Source organism: Hipposideros armiger, unplaced genomic scaffold (genome assembly GCF_001890085.2).
Source record: "Hipposideros armiger isolate ML-2016 unplaced genomic scaffold, ASM189008v1 scaffold_138, whole genome shotgun sequence".
Taxonomy (NCBI): Eukaryota; Metazoa; Chordata; class Mammalia; order Chiroptera; family Hipposideridae; genus Hipposideros; species Hipposideros armiger.
Genome location: NW_017731488.1, coordinates 283,198 through 300,697, shown reverse-complemented (window position 1 = coordinate 300,697; position 17,500 = coordinate 283,198). Strand labels below are relative to the sequence as shown.

The window sequence follows — 17,500 nt, the reverse complement described above, 5'->3', positions numbered from 1 at the left end:
GATGAATTGGTGGGGTGAGACTATGCCATAATATACATGGGATAATGATATTAGATTTGGAAAGAGGAATCCATTGAGTCTGCTTAACAACTAGACATGGTGGGGGAGGGAGAAAAAGAAACAGTAGGCTGAACATATGAGGATGAGCGCCTGTGCCAGTTGAGAGATGGAAAGGGGGAGGGTGTGACACTTTGGGGGCCCAATCTCATAAGACCCAAAGGGTTAGTCATCTCTGCCCTTTCAGCCCATGGTACATCGCTCTTAATTTGTTTATGATGGGGTCATAAATGAACAAACATTTAGTTAAGAAAAGCCTGTATGGCAGAAAAATATTGTTTCCATGTAAATATTAACCCCTTTTCAGGTGAGAAGCTGCCTCCACTGCAAAATGCTATCTGTAAAACTTGAAGATGCCTTGTACCCCACCTGTTTGTGAGGATTACGTGTGACTTCGTGTTAGTGTTTGGAAGTTGAGATAGTGAAGTGCTTGCTATAGCAAAAGCATTGAACTAACAGGCACTGTTTTCTGAGGCCACTTCCTTCCCAACCTTGCTGACCTGTCTTTCCTGCTGTTTGTCTCTCCATTGCAGAATATTGTACCTACTCAAGTGAAAATAAGGCTGATAGACATGCTTTCTGAAGCAGGACTCCCCGTTGTAGAAGCCACCAGCTTTGTATCTCCCAAGTGGGTTCCTCAGGTGAGCCCCAGCCCTCAGTGAGAGACATTTCTCAGACGAATGGGATGGAAAGGTTTGCATTTGCCCCGGAAGGAAGTAGAAATCAGGAACATAGGTTTCTGGGTCTCTGGCTTTGAGTGGCCTGAGGTGATTCATAGCACCAAAAACAAAACCTGGGTGCAGCAAAAACAGTAACCTGGGAGGTGGAAGGCTTGGAGTCAGTCTTGGTTTGGCCCTCAACCTTCTCAGTGACCTTGCTAAGGCCATCCCCTCTCCAGGCTGAAGATGGCCTCTTCAAGCTCTAGAAGTCTAGATTCTCCAGGCCTAGCCTGTGGTTTCTGCATTTGTAAAAGGGAAAGACCGATGACACCTGCTTCACAGAGATAGTCAAGTGGGGGAAGAAAGATCCTGTTCCCACGGCGTGTTAGATAACACAGAGAAAGCTGAGCCCAGTGCCTGACTTGGAGTGTGTCCTCAGTAAATGGCTAGTGGTATTGTTACTGCTGTTACTGCTTATATAAAGCTGCCAGTATTAGCCACATGGAGAAATCAGGGCTGTTGCCCACACCAAGGGGCCTTCTGGCCCATCAGCAGTCAAACAGATAAGAAAAGCATTGGGGAGACTCAACTCTGCAGAAGGACTCATTCTCCATGGGTTTTAGAGAACAGAGATCTCGTGATAAAAAGATTTTATCTGCCGGAGCTCTCTGCCTACCCTCTGTGATGCCTCAGCAATATCTCCTTTGATTTCCAGATGTCTGACAACGCCGAAGTCTTGCAGGGCATCCAGAAGTTTCCTGGCATCAACTACCCAGTCCTGACCCCAAATTTCAAAGGCTACCAGGCAGCTGTAAGATATTAGCTTGGTGGTGGGGGCCCCTGAGATGAGATTGATGGCGCTGGTCCTTGCCTTGTCCCTGGGCCTCAGTCCCTGTCTGGGATGTCTATCTGAAGGGCTGTCTCCAGTGATGATGAGCATGTCAGAAAGACCCCAGGCAGGCCTGGCCCTGCTACTCCCAGCTCTCTGATCTTCACAACCCTCAGCTTCTGCCTATAAAATAGGGCTACCATTGTGAGGATGTTAGAAGACAGAATGCACAGAAATAGTTTAGCAAGAGCCTGGTAGAAGACAAGTGCCTAGTAAATGGTAGCTTTTGTTGTTCTTACCCATTTCCTCTTGAGAGAAAGGTAAGGCAAGCTTCCCACAAGAGCTAGTATCTGCCAACTTCCTTATCATTTTAGATGAGAATGTCATTGGAGACATTGATTCTAAATTTAGGCAAAAAGCTTTTTTTTAGCATGACTAACTTCCAGGGTGATGCAGTGGCAGTGTTGGTCCTTGGGGGAAGGCCACGTTTGCTTTTTTATTGAGATATAATTCACTGTATTAACTTAGGGCTGCCATTAACAAAATACCAAAAACTAGGTGGCTAAAACAACAGAAATATATTCTCTCTCACCTCTGGAGGCTAGAAGTCCGAAATCCCAGTGTCAGCTGGGTGGTTCCTTCTGAGGGCGAATTTGTTCCACGCCTCTCTCCTAGTTTCTGGTGATGACCAGCAATCGGTCACATTCCTTGACTTGTAGGTGCATCACCCCGGTCTCTGCCTCCATCTTCACGGCCTTCCCCCTGTATCTCTCTGCCTTTACATGTCCGCCATCTTAATAGGACACCAGTCATATTAGAGTAGGAACCAATATGGCCTCATCTTAACAAATTTTATCTACCGTGACCCTATTTCCAAATAAAATCACATTTTGAGGTACTGAGGATTAGGACTTCAACATAGCTTTTCTTGGGAGTGCTGGGGGACACAATTTAACCCATAACATTCACATATTATAAAATTCACTGTAAAACAGGGGCTTTTGCCACTCTGGTGTCCCTCGAAGAGAAAAATGCTGAAAGGAATCCCCCTGGCTGTTGGCAGGTTGCTGCTGGAGCCAAGGAGGTGTCCGTGTTTGGAGCTGCCTCTGAGCTCTTCACCAAAAAGAACACCAACTGCTCCATCGATGAAAGTTTGCAGCGGTGTGACGAAGTCCTGCAGGCAGCTCGGGCCGCCGGGATCCCTGTGCGGGGGTGAGTCAGACCCATCGGTGCTGCCTGACGTCCCCTCAATACCATTCTGGACCAGTTAGCCTCTGACTGAAGTGACGCTCCCCCACAAACGCCTCGTCTCGGGGGCCGGAAGCCCAGGCTCCACACCTAGACATCTTTTCCCAAGTAAACGTGGTCAGAGGAAATCCTAGCAAGTGCTTTCTCCAGACCTGATTTTTGGGTCCGTTCACCAGAGGAATCTGGCAGGACCAGACAGTAAACAGGGTTTGTGAAGGTCCGTTTACTCCTGGCTCTCCCACCAACTCCTCACACGTTCCTAAAGAACCTTCTAGGCCTCTAAATCTCCAAGATCACATCTTTACTAGCAGTAGTGCCAGGCATTGTCTGTGCATTATCTAATTGTAACTTTACCATCGCCCAGCAAGGATGGGGTAGCCCCTTACAGGTGACGAAACTGAGGCTCAGGAAGGATGAAGCGTCTGCTGTGAGGTCACACAGTTGTCCACGTTGCAGCCAGAGTGCTCTTTCAAAAATGCATCTCTGATTCCATAACCCCTTGGTTAAACGCCTTACAGTGACTCCCAATTCCAGACTCTTCCATGTGATTTATAAGATCTTGCATGATTCAGCCCCTGCCCTCTGTGCAACTTCACTGTTCACTGCTCCCTTCCAGCCCTGCTTCCTCTCACTCTGCGTTCCAGCCCACCTGGAACTTCTTTCAGTTTGTCACACGCTCCCACTCTCTTGCCTCTGGGCCTTTGCACGTGCTTTCCGTAGACTCAGAACTCTTCTTCCTACATCCTACTTGTCAGGGCTAACTCCTGCTCATCCTTCAGGCCCCCTTGTGGATGCCAGTTTCTCCAAGAGCTTTCTCGGTCCCTCAGCAGGAGTTAGTGCCCTTCCTCTGGGCTCTCATAGTCCCTTGGACATCCTCTAACATGGCACTTAGCTTCTTGTTAAATTTTCCCCTGCCTCCCACCCCCACTAGACCATGCTCTCCATGGAGGCAGAGCCTACATCTCTCAGTCCCTGGTGTGCCCCTCTTCCAGCCCAGGGCCCCGCACACAGTAGGTGCTCAGTAGGAACCGAAGGGCAGATGGATGGATGGAGAAGTAGGGGCTGGTTAGGTCTGCCAGATTCCCAAGCCTGTGCTGTTCCCTCAGTATGTCTCTCGCCTTTTCCTTGCTCAGCAATGATTGGAAAACTAGGGGGAGAATTAAAATGGGAACATACACTGAGACCTTTGAGTCTGAAGTTATCTAACCAGCAAACATTTGTTATGCCTCTTCACATGCAGAAGAGCTTGCTAGACTCTGAATGTTGTAGTGGAGCCTCAGCTCCAATGGGGTGGGCAGGAATAGAGGCCACCTACATCCGGGCTCCACACTCCTTACCATATGGCTCACAAGACCTGTGATCAGGCCTGCGCCTTCTTCTCCAACCCCATCTCGTACCTCTATGCCCCGTGCTCCCCATGCCTCAGCTGTTCCGTCCTCCGTTCTGTGTCTTGAACACACCTCTTCCATCTCGGGGCCTCTACACTGGCTCTTCTCTCTGCCTGGAATGCTCCCCGCTTCTCTCAGCTCCACACAGAGGTCTTCCGGGGCCACACCAGCTGCTGTTGGCCTCCTCTAGTCTCTCCTGTCACATTCCCTGTTCTTTCCTTCATAGCACATCACTTTCTGAGATTATCTCCTTCACTCTTATTTGAGTGTTCTGTTATCGGCTATCTCCCTAACTTGAAACAAGCTCCGTGAGGGTAGGGACCTTGCCCGCCTTGCTCACTGCGCTACGCTAGTGCCTGGCCCGCAGTGGGCGGCTCAGTCAATATCAGTTGAATAAAGGAACGAATGAATCGTTTGGCAGCTCGCTGCAGCCGCGGATCCCTTGGTCCTCAGGCCAGCTGCTGTTGTTCCTGCCTTTGGGTTCACGGGTCCCTGGTCCCCACCTGTGAGTGTGGGCCCCAACTGCCCTGGCCCGCATTCTGCTTTACCCACTTCTGCACAGCTCAGATGCCTACTCACATCTCCCTCTTCAGCTCCTTCTCCCTGGCTGGTCTCTGGCGGCCTCTCCTGAGACCTCTGCAACCCCTACTTCCTCAACTACCGCCTGTTAGTCCCGTGCCTTCCCTGCCGTGGCTCTCCACTGCCCCCTCCCGGGACTAAGCGGCACTGCTTTCCTTCTGGAGCCACATCATTGAAATAGCTTTTCACCCGGGCATTTATTTGGCCTCCTTCCCAGCTTCAGGCTTTGATTACAGGCTAGCCAGGAATGTGTGTCACTCAAACAGCCGCCCTGCCTCAGCCCTGCTGGCCAGGGAGCCCAGGGGCATTGATCCCTCCCCTTCTTCCCACAGGTACGTCTCCTGTGTGCTTGGATGCCCCTATGAAGGCAAGATCTCCCCGGCCAAAGTAGCTGAGGTGTGTGTGTGTCTGGGTGGGAGCTTCGTGAGGGTTGGCTACCTCGCCTGCCCCTGAGTGCGGCTTCCTCTTGTCACCCTTTCTTGGTGGGCCACTGATTTCGTTTGTCACCTAGCTCCTTCATTAAGCCTTCTGTGAGCACAGCCCTGCCCTTGCTCCTAGAGGCCCACCTCTTAGCCCAGCATGGAGGGTGGGTCTCTGAGTCCCCTGCCCGCCATCCAGAGTAAAAACCTCCAACTGAGTTTCTGGTCTGGTCAGCAGACAGGTGATAATTGAGGTGATAGGCCTCTGCAGAGAGGCTCCGCATCCAAGGGTTCCCGCGGTTCCTGGCAGCGGTCAGAGAGGCCACTTGATGACATGCTCTGAGCAGCAACCAAGTCAGCTCCAAGAGGAACACATGCGGGAACTGAGGTGGAGCAACACAAGAGCTTTAGGTCATTTAATCCTCAAAGCCACCTTGCAAATTCGGTATTATTATTATTGTTCCATTTTACAGTTGAGGAAACTGAGACCGACTTGCCACGCAGGTTGCAAATGGTGCGACCAGGTCTCAACCTCCATCTTGTTTACCTCCAAAGCCCACTTGCTCTTCCCTCAACACTATGTAGGATCCAGACCGACAGTCACAACCGCCAGTTGAGAGTGGCGGCTGGGCTCCAGGTCTTAGCCCCTCGTTGCTGCCAGTCCTCACCATAGCCCTTCAAAGTCTCGTCACTGTTTCTCAGAAGCAGAAATTGAAGCTCAGAAAAGCTAAGTCCCTTGCTGTGGTCCCACAGCAAGTGAGCAGCAGAACGGGGACTTTAATCCAGCATCGTGTCACCCCAAAGCCACTCCCGCTGCTCCCTGTCCCCACAGGCTGCCAAGGCTCCTATCACTGCTCACCATTTCCTTACCTGGCAGACCATAGCTGAGTGTCATCTAGGTCCCTGGCCCTGCCACCTCCTCCACCTTCTCAGCAGCACAATGTGGGGCAGCGTCTCCTCAGGTAGGGCATACACTGCTCTGGTTTTGCAGAGATTTTAGGAGTGTTTAGATGGGCTTCTACATAAATAGTTATGTACTTCTATTAAAAATCTATAACTAGCACCTCAGATCTATGATGTCACAGATCTTACCAAGGATAAAGCTACAAGAAAGGGATCAATTTTACTGATTCCAGTACCTGGGTCTGACACAGTGTGTGAAGGTGGTAAGTGAAGGACTGACGTTTGAGACGTGGGCTGGGAGGAAAGCAGTGGTTGGAGCTCCAGCGCCGACCCAGTGGCAGCTCCCTTCCGTCCCCCTGATGAGTAGAATACGGATTATCATTCCCACTCAAAGTGATAAGGAACCTGTGATCCGGTAGGAATTTAGTGCTCAGACGTGGAGGTGTTCTGCATAGGCTACGGACTCCTGCTTCGGAGTGCTTGGGCCCTTGGCTTGGGGAATCTGGTGTCCTCCAAGTACGTGCTTGTTTTCCCAGGTCGCCAAGAAGATGTACTCAATGGGCTGCTATGAGATCTCCCTGGGGGACACCATCGGCGTGGGCACCCCTGGGATCATGAAGGATATGCTGTCTGCTGTCATGCATGAGGTGCCAGTGTCTGCCCTGGCTGTCCACTGCCATGACACCTATGGCCAGGCCCTGGCCAACACCTTGGTGGCCCTGCAGGTAATCCAGGCATGTCCTAGGAGAAAAGCACGTGTCCATTCTCCCAACGGGCATTGGTGGCAGGACAGCTATGTCTCATCTGTGCTCTCAGCGAGCCTTCACTGTGCTGAATGCCGATACCTATGTGCCGGACCCTGGGCTGGCCACGGTGGACACAGACATGTGACCCAGCCCCAAAAGTGAGGGGGTTAGGTGATCATCCTATTGCGTTATGACAGATGCCACAAAGGGAGGAGGCACGGGGCTGAGGAATGTCCCCATCCCAGCTGGGAGATCAGAGAGGATGTGTCAGAGGCCTGAGCGAGGCTTGGAGGATGTGAAGGGGTTCAGAGTTGAACAAGGGGCAGAAAGCTGGCTTGGCAGCACTGCGTTGTCAGACTAAGGTGGGGTTCAGGGCTCACTCAGGTACCCTCACCCTGTGATAGCATGCCAGGTCATGCCTCTGTGTTGGGGGAACAGGCAAGCAGCCAGGCAGTAGAGAGATAGACAGAGTCACCCAGAGGAAGAGCCTTTTTTTTTTTTTTTTTTAAGATTTTTATTGGGGGAATTGGGGGAATGGGAACAGTGCTGGGGAATTGGGGGAAGGGGAACAGACAAGTTGCTGTCGTCTTGTTCTTCAATCTAGTTGTGGAGGACGTTGCTTCACTGGCCCAAGTTGGCACCATCATTTCGCTCTTCTCTGGCGAGGCAGATCAGTCGCCGGCTTCTGGACAGCCGCTCACTGCGGCTGCTGGCCGCTCACGCTGGCTGCTGGCTACATACTGTAGCCCATGGCAACCCACTGCCACAGGGGCTGCAGCCTACGCCGTCGCCGGCGACTCATGGCAGCCCAGCTCCAGGTTGAGCTGTTGTTCAGCATCTTAGCTGTGGAGGGCAGTGTCACTGGCCCTCATATGTGGGATCCGAACCGGGGCCCTCTGGCATCCCAAGCGAGTTCTTAACCATCGCGCCACTCGGCCGGCCCAGAGGAAGAGCCTTTAATGCTGCTGCCCAAATATTGGACTGAGACCTCAGATTGGGTTTCCCTTGAGGTTTCTTGTGGGCTGGCCGCAAATGAGGAGTCCATGGCCCGGCTGCCCATTAGGAGGAAGCTCTGAGTGTCTGACCACATGCTACCTAGCTGTAGCATTAGTCTGAATCTAACCTGTTGTCTTTAGGTTAGCTGGAGCAACCCTAGGCCACTTTTCTTTTTTCTTTCTTTTTATTTTCTTAATTTTTTCTCTCAAGTTATCCCCTAGAGGCTCATGTCTTAAAGCCGGGTGATTCTATTACTTTTTGGGTCTGTTTTCTCAGAGTTGTGGTTGTCAAGAGTAAGGTCTGTTCGAGGTTTAAGGCGAGAAGAGAAAGTGCAACGGTCATTGAGGAGAGTGAGAAACAGACGGACCTGGGAAAGGGCCTAGGCCGCTTGGGGTAAGAGGCCATGATATGAAGTGACAGCAGCCTTGTCGGGGGAAGGGGCGTATGAATGAATCACAGTAAACAACAAGGGTCTGAAATCCCAACAGTGGGAGGGATTTACTTTAGGTCGGTGATAGGAAGGACCTCTCTGAGGAGGTGGCTTTTAGGCTGAGACCTTAGAGTGAGATGGAACCTTGAAACCATTAAAGGAACCAATGGAAGGTATTCCTGGCAGAGGAAACGGTATGCCAAAAAGACGCACTATTCCAGGAGCTAAAAAGAGAAACACTGTCTCTTCCAGTGGGATTTTCACTTCAACAGAATCATAAGCCAAAGGAATGAATAACTCAGTGGAATTTCAGGCAGCAGACAATTGGGCGGCTTACAAGAACCAGGTTTGTAGGCTCTGGTCCCCACAGTGGCAGCCATGTTCCACCGTCCTTATGCTTCCAGATGGGAGTGAGTGTCGTGGACTCTTCTGTGGCAGGACTTGGAGGCTGTCCCTATGCACAGGGGGCATCGGGAAACTTGGCCACCGAGGACCTGGTCTACATGCTGTCTGGCTTGGGCATTCACACGGTAAGCCTGCCTACCCCCCTGTGGCCACCTCCCTGAGCTGACCAGAGCTCTGCCTGAAGTCAGAGGACATAAGCTGGTGGATTTGTTCAGGGATTTTTGTGTGTGTGCGGGTGGTGGGGGATTGGGGGTGGAGGTTGGCAGTTAAGAGTGGAAAGGTGCCAGGGGATTATCATACGTTTTTGAGAGTGTGGTTGATGGAGGCCAAAAGGCCAGGTTCTCAGTGTGAGTTTGACAGTTCAGTTTGAGGAGGCACAAGGGTCTAAGGAACACTCCTGGAAAAGGGTCAGGCACAGGAGTCCGTTCCTTCTGGACCTTTGTTTTGTTCTGTGTCAAGTGAGGGCTGTAGAATTAGACAGCCCCTCAGGGCCTGTCAGTCAGTAAGGGCCCTCAGTGTCGGTTTGAAGCAGTATAGCATCTGTGCTTTGAGATCAGACAGAACTGGGTTTAAAACCTAGTCCTACCACTCACAGACTGTGTGACCTGACAAATACTTCACCTCTCTTGGCCTAAGAAATGGGAATAATAATAGCACCTATCTTATAGGGCTGTTATGAGGATTAAGTTAAAAAATGTAGAATGCTTAGCCCAGAGCCAAGCACACAGTACATCAGTAAATAGGAGCTATTGTTATGAACAGCGGTTTTTGCTCTCTGCCTCACAGTATGCAGTTTTTGACTGTCTGTGGGCCAGGCCCTGTGCTAGGCCCTGGAGATGGAGCACCAAACAAAACTGATGAGATCCCTGTTCTGGTGGTGGCACTATAAGGCATTACACGGATTGAGGCATCTTATACAAAGGGAGTCAGAGTGGGAACCCCAGATGCCAGGACACAACCACACATGCAGCTGGCTGGTGTCCCATCATCAGAGGAACAAGAGCCTGTTTATCTTCACCTTTACTTTTTCATTATCACAGTTGTCTGTCCAGTCTGTTTCCCTGGGTGTTGCGGTCATGTCATGACTTACTGCATCTTTCAACTTGTTTCTCAAAGGGTGTGAACCTGCAGAAGCTCCTGGAAGCTGGGAACTTTATCTGTCAAGCCCTTAACAGAAAAACCAGCTCCAAAGTGGCTCAGGCTACCTGTAAACTGTGAGCTCCGTGCCTACCTGAAGCTCTGGGGACTGTGGGGGAATAGGGCATGCATGGATGACTCATGGATGGACACATGGAAATGGGAATGAAATTAACAGGGCAGGCACCTCACCACCAGCTCTGCACATAGGTCTCTTCTGCAAAAAGGAGGCAGGGGACGGGAGCGACTTGGCTTCAGGGCCCCCTGCCAGACCTGAGTGTGAGTGAGGCTTTGGGGGCTGGAGGCCTCCCTTCACCATGGACCCAATATCCCAGGAGTTGAACCCCTGAGGGCACTTGGGAACCCCATTCCCTGGCTTGGGTTGATCCTCTAGTCTCATCTCAGTGAAATCTGTCAGCCAGTTACTCTACACAGCTCAACCCTGCCACGGCCTTGGGGCCATTGCTCTCTGACTTTGTAGGGCAAAAGGGCATGGAGGGGTTTTCCCCCAAGCTGGCAGAGGGCATTTGCTGAATGGGTGAGGGCTGAGCTTCTGTGGTGGCCACCTGCCAACTCTAACACCTCTGGGAAATCTCCACTCTGAACATGATTTATGTAAAACAGGTATGTAATTAAAGGCTTAATGTAATATAGAACCATTCCAGTATTCTGTGCAGATATGTGTGCGTATGCAAGTGGCAGAATGAAACATATTTATTTGCACCGAGAGGAAATTGCAGACTATTAACCTCTGCATTTTCTCTGTTTCCCCACCTGAGCCTCAAATTCATAGTGACTGGAAATGGGTGGCTTTGGGCTTACTCAAGGCTGGCCAGAATACCCAGGATAGACTTTTTCTGAGGCTCTTGACTCTGTGACCAGGGCTGCCATACAAGCTCCCCCATGGGCAGCAGCGGCCATCTGCTCCTCTAGACCTGGGCAGGGACAGGTCTGGGTCTCCTTTAGCTCTTTGCATCTCAGGTTCTGCTGTCTGTCACTCGTCCTTGCTGGACTCAGGCCCAGGGCATTCCAGGCTTTGAGAAACGCTTGTGCATTTATTGCTTTGCTCAGGTGTCATCACTCAGTATGTCATGCCTTTATATACATCATTCCCTAGCCCTACCTTTATTTTAAACAGAAACAACACCGTTTTCTAACCCACTATGGTAGGCAGAGTGCAAACCATTCCCAGCAGTTGGGGACCACGGTTTGTGTGAAGGTCGAGCGCAGTCGGCACTGTAATTCCCACTTGAGCTTCAGAGCTCCCTCCAGTTCTCTAGTGGGTTTTCAAACTACTTTCCAGAACCCGAAGCCTCCGGGCGACCCCAATCATTCGCTTCAACCAGCGCCGCTCCCTATTGCCTTCGTTCCACGCAGTCGTGCCTTTTATGCAAGGCTCACTCTGAAGAAAGGGTTTGGCATATACAAAAAGGCTGGAAAACCTGTGGGTGACCGTGGAGCCGGGCTTGTCGGCCCCGTCCCGAGGCTATGGCTCCTGCCGCGCGGGACAGCTGCGGGGCGCCCCTGAAGAGCCCCATCTCCCGGCTGGTGCCCTTCGCTTGCCCAGGGGGCGCAGCGCCTGCTTCTAGGGGTTGAGACAAGCGCTCGCGCCTGACGCGGGGACCCCGGCATGGACTAAGAGCGGACCTCCGCCCACCGGGTCCAGTCGCGCCTTGCCTCCAGCTACCGCCCCAACACTGGACCGTGCCGCCAGCTGCTGACCTGTTCCGGAGCACGCCGCGCAGGCGCCTTGAAGTCGTAGCGTCATTTGTCCTCTCGGCGCCCCGTAGTGTGGTCTCCCTAGTGACACGTTACCTGGGGGCGTGGAGGGGGCGGAACCAGGTGGGCCGTCGGCTCTTAAAGGAACCGGGGCTCGGGGCGCGGGAGGCGGCGCCACTGGATTCAACGCGGGGCGCGCGGTCCCGAGCAGGTTCTGGACAAGAATGTGGGGCCAGGCGGGCGTGCTCGCGGAGGGTCAGGGGGTCCGCGGGGAGTGCGGGAGAGTTTCGGGGGCCGGGCGGCATTCTGGGCAGACTCCAGCTAGGGCTGGCCCGCCCCCACTGCTCTCAGCTCCCGCCGCTGTGGCTGGGACAGCCCGGGTTCATTCATTCCCGGCCTGGGTACGCCTTGCGCGGCCCCCTCCGAGCCATGACCGAAATCCCTGCCCGAGACCCAGCACCCGCCTCCCTCCATTATGCAGACTGGGAAAACAGAGGCGGCGACAGCTGACCTAGGTCGCCCCGCCGGTCCCGGGCGAGGCTGCTTCACCAATCTCGCTGTCTCCCAGGGCACCCTCCTAGACTACTTTCTGGGGATGCGCACAGTGCGTGGACCTCGGCGAGGTGGGGGTGGGGGCGGCTTCCGCGTCCGGAGCAGAGTCCAGCGGGAAGCAGTGGGGGAAAGGGGAAAGGGAGAACTACTTGGGTGACGGACTGACCTGAGACTGGAGATCTGGATTCCTGCCCAACTATCACTAGCTGTGTGACCGCAGGCAAATTATTTCACCTCTCTGACCTTAATATCCTTATTTGTAAAGTGCCAGTGATAATACCTTCTTCAATCAGGATGTTGGGGGAATTCGGGAAAATAATGGAAAAGTGCCCGGTACAGAGCCTGGCGCTCAGCCAAGTTGGTTGGAGCTGGATGAGCCCAGGAGGGGATTGAGACAGCCAGGAGGAAGGCAGCTGTGGGCCAGGCCGCCCGGAATGAAAGGTCTCAGTGTCTGGGGCCTCCTCCCCCCTCTGCCCGCAGAGTTTGTTCAGGGCGGGGTCTACACCTGGCAGTGGAGTTGGCCACGTCTACACCACCCAGCTCAGTGGGGCCTAGAGTTGGGCGGGATCCTTAGCTCCAAATGGGGAGTGATCCTGCTGGCCCTGGCATGGGTAGAGGCCGAGCCAGCCTGGCTGACCTGGGGTGGGGCCCACTCCAGGATTGCAGGGCTGCAGCCCCAGAGCTGGGCTCAGCCTGCCTGGCAAAGGACCCCACCCTAAGGCCATCTGGTGTATTTCCTGCTTCCTCCCAGCTGACCTTTGAGGGAGATGGAGTCTGGGGGCTGTGCACAACAGAAGGTATTAATCACTGAGTCCAGGAGCCAGTTTACATCCAGTGATGACAGAGGGACTGGAAGGTCTGAGTCTGAGCAGACAGAATCCCTTCTTGGGCTCTTGAAATCCCTGTGCTGCTGTCATGTTTGCTTCTGCCCAGAACTGTCCAGTTCCCAGACACCTTGTGGCAGGCAGTATGGAGCCTTAGGTTCCATCATCCCAACCCGCAGTCAGTTAAGACTAGAAAATATGGCACCTGTGCGGCAGTCTCCCAACCTGTACCATGTAACAGGCCTTTAAAAATCACCTTATTTAACCCTTACACTACCACATGGCAATTGCACAATTATAAGCTCCATCTTACAGCAATGACAACCGAGGCCAAAAGAGGATAAGTAAGTGATCTCTAAGGTCAGAAAATGATGGTATCCAGACTTGGACCAGGGCTGACCTCAGAGCTATCCTATTAAGGACACACTACTGCCTTCCTCTGAGGTCAGACTCTAATTGGATGGAGGCCCTTAGTGGGCAGCCTCAGCCACCCCTGAGACTGTGTGTCCTGGGCCAGGTGCAATGGCAGAGAAGGTGCTGGTAACAGGTGGGGCTGGTTACATCGGCAGCCACACGGTGCTGGAGCTGCTGGAGGCTGACTATTTCCCTGTGGTCATCGACAACTTCCACAATGCCATTCGTGGTGAGTGCAGGGGTTGGGGGGCGGGGGCTTTTTGTGGGGGTGGAAGTAAAACCCTGGGTTCCGCCTTTACCTTCGAGGGGTGTGTATGTCTGTCTAGTCCTGTGGGAACCCATGTCCTCTGATTTTGATGGCCTCCATGTGCCCAACCAGGACGGGGCGCCATGCCTGAGAGCCTGCGACGGGTTCAGGAGCTGACAGGCCGCTCTTTGGAGTTTGAAGAGATGGACATCTTGGACAAAGCAGCCTTGGAGCATCTCTTCAAGAAGGTGGGGTTTGACACGCAGGTTGGCACTGCCGAGGGCAAGAGTCTGGACAGCAACCTGACCCCAGCTTTGTCCCTGCAGCATAGCTTTATGGCTGTCATCCACTTTGCGGGGCTCAAGGCCGTGGGTGAGTCAGTGCAGAAGCCCCTGGATTATTACAGAGTTAACCTGACAGGAACCATCCAGCTTCTGGAGGTAAGATGTCAGCAAGGGCACCGACACTGGGAGGGCCCCTAGCCGGGCAGGCAGTGTCACAGTGGGCACTCAGGCAGGGCCCAAGCTGTATCATCTTGGACGCGTCTCTCTCCCTCTCAGCCTATCTCCCTGTCTGTAAATGGGTGTGCCCATACCTCAGCCCTACCCACCTGTGGAGTAAGGGGGTGGGGATAACGTGTGAAGCAGAGGCCAATGACACCTCCCCTCTACGGCCAGATCATGAGGGCCCACGGGGTGAAGAACCTGGTATTCAGCAGCTCTGCCACCGTGTACGGGAACCCCCAGTACCTGCCCCTGGATGAGGCCCACCCCACAGGTGGCTGTACCAACCCATATGGCAAGTCCAAGTTCTTCATTGAGGAAATGATCCGGGACCTGTGCCAGGCAGACAAGGTGAGGGGTCCCCCTGACCCAGCTCTGACTCTGCCCCCGTGAGTCTGAGGACAGGATCCCAAGCAACCCCCACCGAGGAGGAAGCTAGAGTTCAGGAAATGACAGAGACTACCCAAGGTCACAGCACTGGGGAAGGGCTCGAGGCCCTGAGCCTTTCTAGGGGCAGAGATCAGGAATGGGGGTTTTGTGGGAGGAAAAGGGCTCTGGATTGAGCTGGGGGACACAGCCTGCGCCCTCACCCCCAATCATCTAACCTGTGTCCCTCAGGCCTGGAATGCAGTGCTGCTGCGATATTTCAACCCCACGGGCGCCCATGCCTCTGGCTGCATCGGTGAGGATCCCCAGGGCATCCCTAACAACCTCATGCCCTATGTCTCCCAGGTAAGGAAGAAGGGGAAGGATGGGGGTTGGGGGTAGCCCTAGGGTTGAGGGGTACAGCTGGTGCCTAGGACCCGGGAAAAGCTGACTTGACCTCTACCCCAGGTGGCGATTGGGCGACGGGAGGCACTGAATGTATTTGGCAACGACTATGACACAGAGGATGGCACAGGTGAGCCCAGGACCAGGAGTGGGACTTAAGAGGTGGGACCTATACCGAACCTTCCCACCCACCTCCTCCGCAGGCGTCCGGGATTACATCCATGTCGTGGATCTGGCCAAGGGCCACATCGCAGCCTTGAGGAAACTGAAGGAGCAGTGTGGCTGCAGGGTAGGGAGACAAAGGAGAAGCGAGGGAGGGGAGGGAGGTGAAGTCCTGGACAAATGGGGCCCAGAGTGGTGGTTAGTCCATTGCCCTCCACAGTCCCTGTTCTCTCCTGGGCAGATCTACAACCTGGGCACGGGCACAGGCTATTCGGTGCTGCAGATGGTCCGGGCCATGGAGAAGGCCTCTGGAAGGAAGGTAAGCCATCCACCCTGCCCTGCCCTGCCTGCCTGCCTCTTAGCAGGAGACCTGGCCCCTCACACTAGCCTACCTGACGGGTGCTGCCTTAGCGCTAGGTGCCTGCGAGCTCCTGCCCAGCACCTCTGTTTCCTGAGGGCCTGGTCAGCAGCTGGCTGGGCGGGGCCAGGGCTGGCTCAGCTAAGCTATGATCTCCCCTTCTTGCAGATCCCATACAAGGTGGTGGCACGCCGGGAAGGTGATGTGGCTGCCTGTTATGCCAACCCCAGCCTGGCCCTCCGGGAGTTGGGCTGGACAGCAGCCTTAGGGCTGGACAGGATGTGTGAGTGCTAGCCCAACCCCTGGGAGAAAGTTAGGACAGGCCTGATTTGTTCTGGGTACACCTACCCTGGGCTACCTGAGGTGGTGGGGACCTGGTAATCTAACATGGACCTTGACCACATGCCTCGCCCCATTGCAGGTGAAGATCTATGGCGCTGGCAGCAGCAGAATCCTTCAGGTTTTAGCACACAGGCCTGAGACCCTCTCCTACCATGGACCAGAAAAGGAAGAGTAACAACTGCCTACTCTCCAGCATCTGGCAGGAACCCAGGGGCCTCAGAGCCTGCCCTACCTCAGACCCCAGCTGGCCCACTCAGCCCACCGGGCATGAGGCCGAGGGCTCCACGGACCAGGAATCGGGGGTCTCTAACTCTTCTTTTCCACAGGGTCCAGGAACAGGGTGGGGGAGGCAGGGTCCTAAGACAAAACACCCTCCCCTCCCAGGCATTAATTTATACTGCTATGAAGACCCTCTCCAAAGTATTTAAAATAAAAAATTTTCTTACACTGGAGCAGATTCTTACACATGGTCACACTACCTCTGGGATAGAATCAGCCAGGCCTGTGAGTTGAAGCAATTTCTTTAATTTTATCGGAATCCAGGACACAACGAGAAAAACACCCAAAACGACATGGAGACAGAAGACGAGACACAACTTCTCCCCCACCTCCCCCTGGCCTTAGAGTGGGGACAACATGGGGGTGAGACAGCTGGGGTAGACCTTAAGCCTCAGTCCAGCCCTGCAGGCTCCAGGCCTGTGGGGGAGGAAGGTAATGGGGAGGCAGGGCCCAGTCCCCAAGTCGGAAAGGGCTGAGGGAAGGCCCCCTCCAAGGACTCTGCCCCCTCACCAACACTTCTGCCCAGGGGCAGGTAGCCCACAGCAGCAAGGGGGCCGAGGGTCATGGACACATTCATGATTGAGAAGCAGCTGGAGTGGAGGCAGGAGAGACACACGATTATCTGGGCAGAATCAGTTGGGGGTAGGGGGTAGTTGGGGCCTGGGAGGGCCCCTTGGGCCAAACCCTGAGGTCACAGGAGGGGGCCCAAAGCGGGGCTAGTGAGTGAGGTCCTGAGTGAGTGGGTCAGCGGCTGGGCCCCTTCTCCCGCTGCCTACAGCCCCTCCAATACTGCTGCCGGGGGGCCACCTCCAGGGAAATGGGAGAAGAAAGCAGCCCATCCCCTGCTGCAGACATCCGGGTGGCTGAAGCCAAGAAGGAAGGCCTGGCTAGGCCTTGGCCCGCCTGCCCCAGAGGCCTGTGGGAAGAGGATGGGTCAAGGAGGGTGGGGGCAGGGGCTCGACCGGCTCAGATCCAAGATGGTGCCATGTGTGCTGGGTCCCCTGTGAGCTGGGGGACTGCGCTGGGGGCCAGCAACTCGTTAGACAGGAGGCAGCAGCTTCTCAAGAAACTCCTTCACCGCTGCCATCTCCTGGGAGGAAAGGGATTGTGAGAGGCTCCTGGCTGGAGGGAGGAGAGAGAGGTAGGGGCAGGAAGTGGACCCTCACCACTGACCTGAGGACAGGAGCTGTGCATGACACCTGGGTAAGTCTTGAACTGGACCCTGGCGGGTGTGACAACAGACCGGAGCTTCTCTGCTGTAAGGGCCCCAAACCGTACGGGAACCATGGGGTCCAGCTCCCCATGGCACTGGAGGATAGCCAGGTCCTTGGCACTGCCATTGGCTGCCTGTGGGCCAGACAGGACTCAGAGGGCAAAGCCCTCTGCACAATCTCTAAGCCACAAGGAGACTCAGAGCAAGAGGGGGGTTGTGGAGACACTCACCTGGGGGAATGCCCGGTGCAGAGGCAGCCAGCAGCTCAATGCCACAATGCCAGCCAGAGGGTGGGGGCAGGTGAGGGCCGTGTAGAGGGA

At 54.2% G+C, this 17,500-nt stretch overlaps 3 protein-coding genes across 5 annotated transcripts in view; 2 read left to right on the top strand and 1 right to left on the bottom strand.

The window, feature by feature from the left end:
• HMGCL (3-hydroxy-3-methylglutaryl-CoA lyase) overlaps nt 1-10,455 on the top strand; it is a 16,452-nt gene extending 5,997 nt beyond the window's left edge. The window contains exons 3-9 of the mRNA XM_019650112.1: nt 532-698; nt 1,432-1,527; nt 2,609-2,757; nt 5,093-5,156; nt 6,619-6,807; nt 8,659-8,784; nt 9,776-10,455. Coding sequence (XP_019505657.1) covers nt 532-698; nt 1,432-1,527; nt 2,609-2,757; nt 5,093-5,156; nt 6,619-6,807; nt 8,659-8,784; nt 9,776-9,877 — 893 coding nt within the window. The 3' untranslated portion in view covers nt 9,878-10,455. The remainder of the gene's footprint in view (nt 1-531; nt 699-1,431; nt 1,528-2,608; nt 2,758-5,092; nt 5,157-6,618; nt 6,808-8,658; nt 8,785-9,775) is intronic.
• A 63-nt stretch (nt 10,456-10,518) lies between these two features.
• GALE (UDP-galactose-4-epimerase) lies at nt 10,519-16,140 on the top strand. Of its 3 annotated transcripts, none has more exons than XM_019650223.1 (11): nt 10,519-11,726; nt 13,409-13,534; nt 13,685-13,800; nt 13,879-13,992; nt 14,230-14,406; nt 14,674-14,787; nt 14,890-14,956; nt 15,030-15,115; nt 15,230-15,307; nt 15,515-15,629; nt 15,768-16,140. In XM_019650223.1, exons 2-11 carry the CDS (start codon nt 13,414-13,416, stop codon nt 15,824-15,826), a joined length of 1,047 nt encoding a protein of 348 aa, XP_019505768.1. In that variant the 5' UTR covers nt 10,519-11,726; nt 13,409-13,413; the 3' UTR covers nt 15,827-16,140. The 3 variants fall into 3 exon arrangements, with proteins under 3 accessions (XP_019505768.1, XP_019505769.1, XP_019505767.1); XM_019650224.1 differs by having other exon boundaries at nt 13,341-13,534; XM_019650222.1 differs by having other exon boundaries at nt 10,519-11,770.
• Nucleotides 16,141-16,191: 51 nt separating this feature from the next.
• Nucleotides 16,192-17,500, bottom strand: part of LYPLA2 (lysophospholipase 2) — a 4,556-nt gene continuing 3,247 nt past the window's right edge. Inside the window, exons 8-10 of the mRNA XM_019650225.1 lie at nt 17,411-17,500; nt 17,141-17,314; nt 16,192-17,057 (exon numbers count right to left, since the gene is read on the bottom strand). The exon at nt 17,411-17,500 is cut by the window's right edge and continues 46 nt beyond it. Coding sequence (XP_019505770.1) covers nt 17,007-17,057; nt 17,141-17,314; nt 17,411-17,500 — 315 coding nt within the window. The 3' untranslated portion in view covers nt 16,192-17,006. The remainder of the gene's footprint in view (nt 17,058-17,140; nt 17,315-17,410) is intronic.

Excerpts from the sequence above, each read along its gene's own strand:
- GALE (XM_019650222.1), top strand. The coding sequence starts at position 11,740 with ATGTGGGGCCAGGCGGGCGTGCTCGCGGAGG. Across the intron at positions 14,407-14,673 it reads ACCTGTGCCAGGCAGACAAG|GCCTGGAATGCAGTGCTGCT; the intron begins GTGAGGGGTCCC and ends TGTGTCCCTCAG. Across the intron at positions 14,788-14,889 it reads TCATGCCCTATGTCTCCCAG|GTGGCGATTGGGCGACGGGA; the intron begins GTAAGGAAGAAG and ends CCTCTACCCCAG.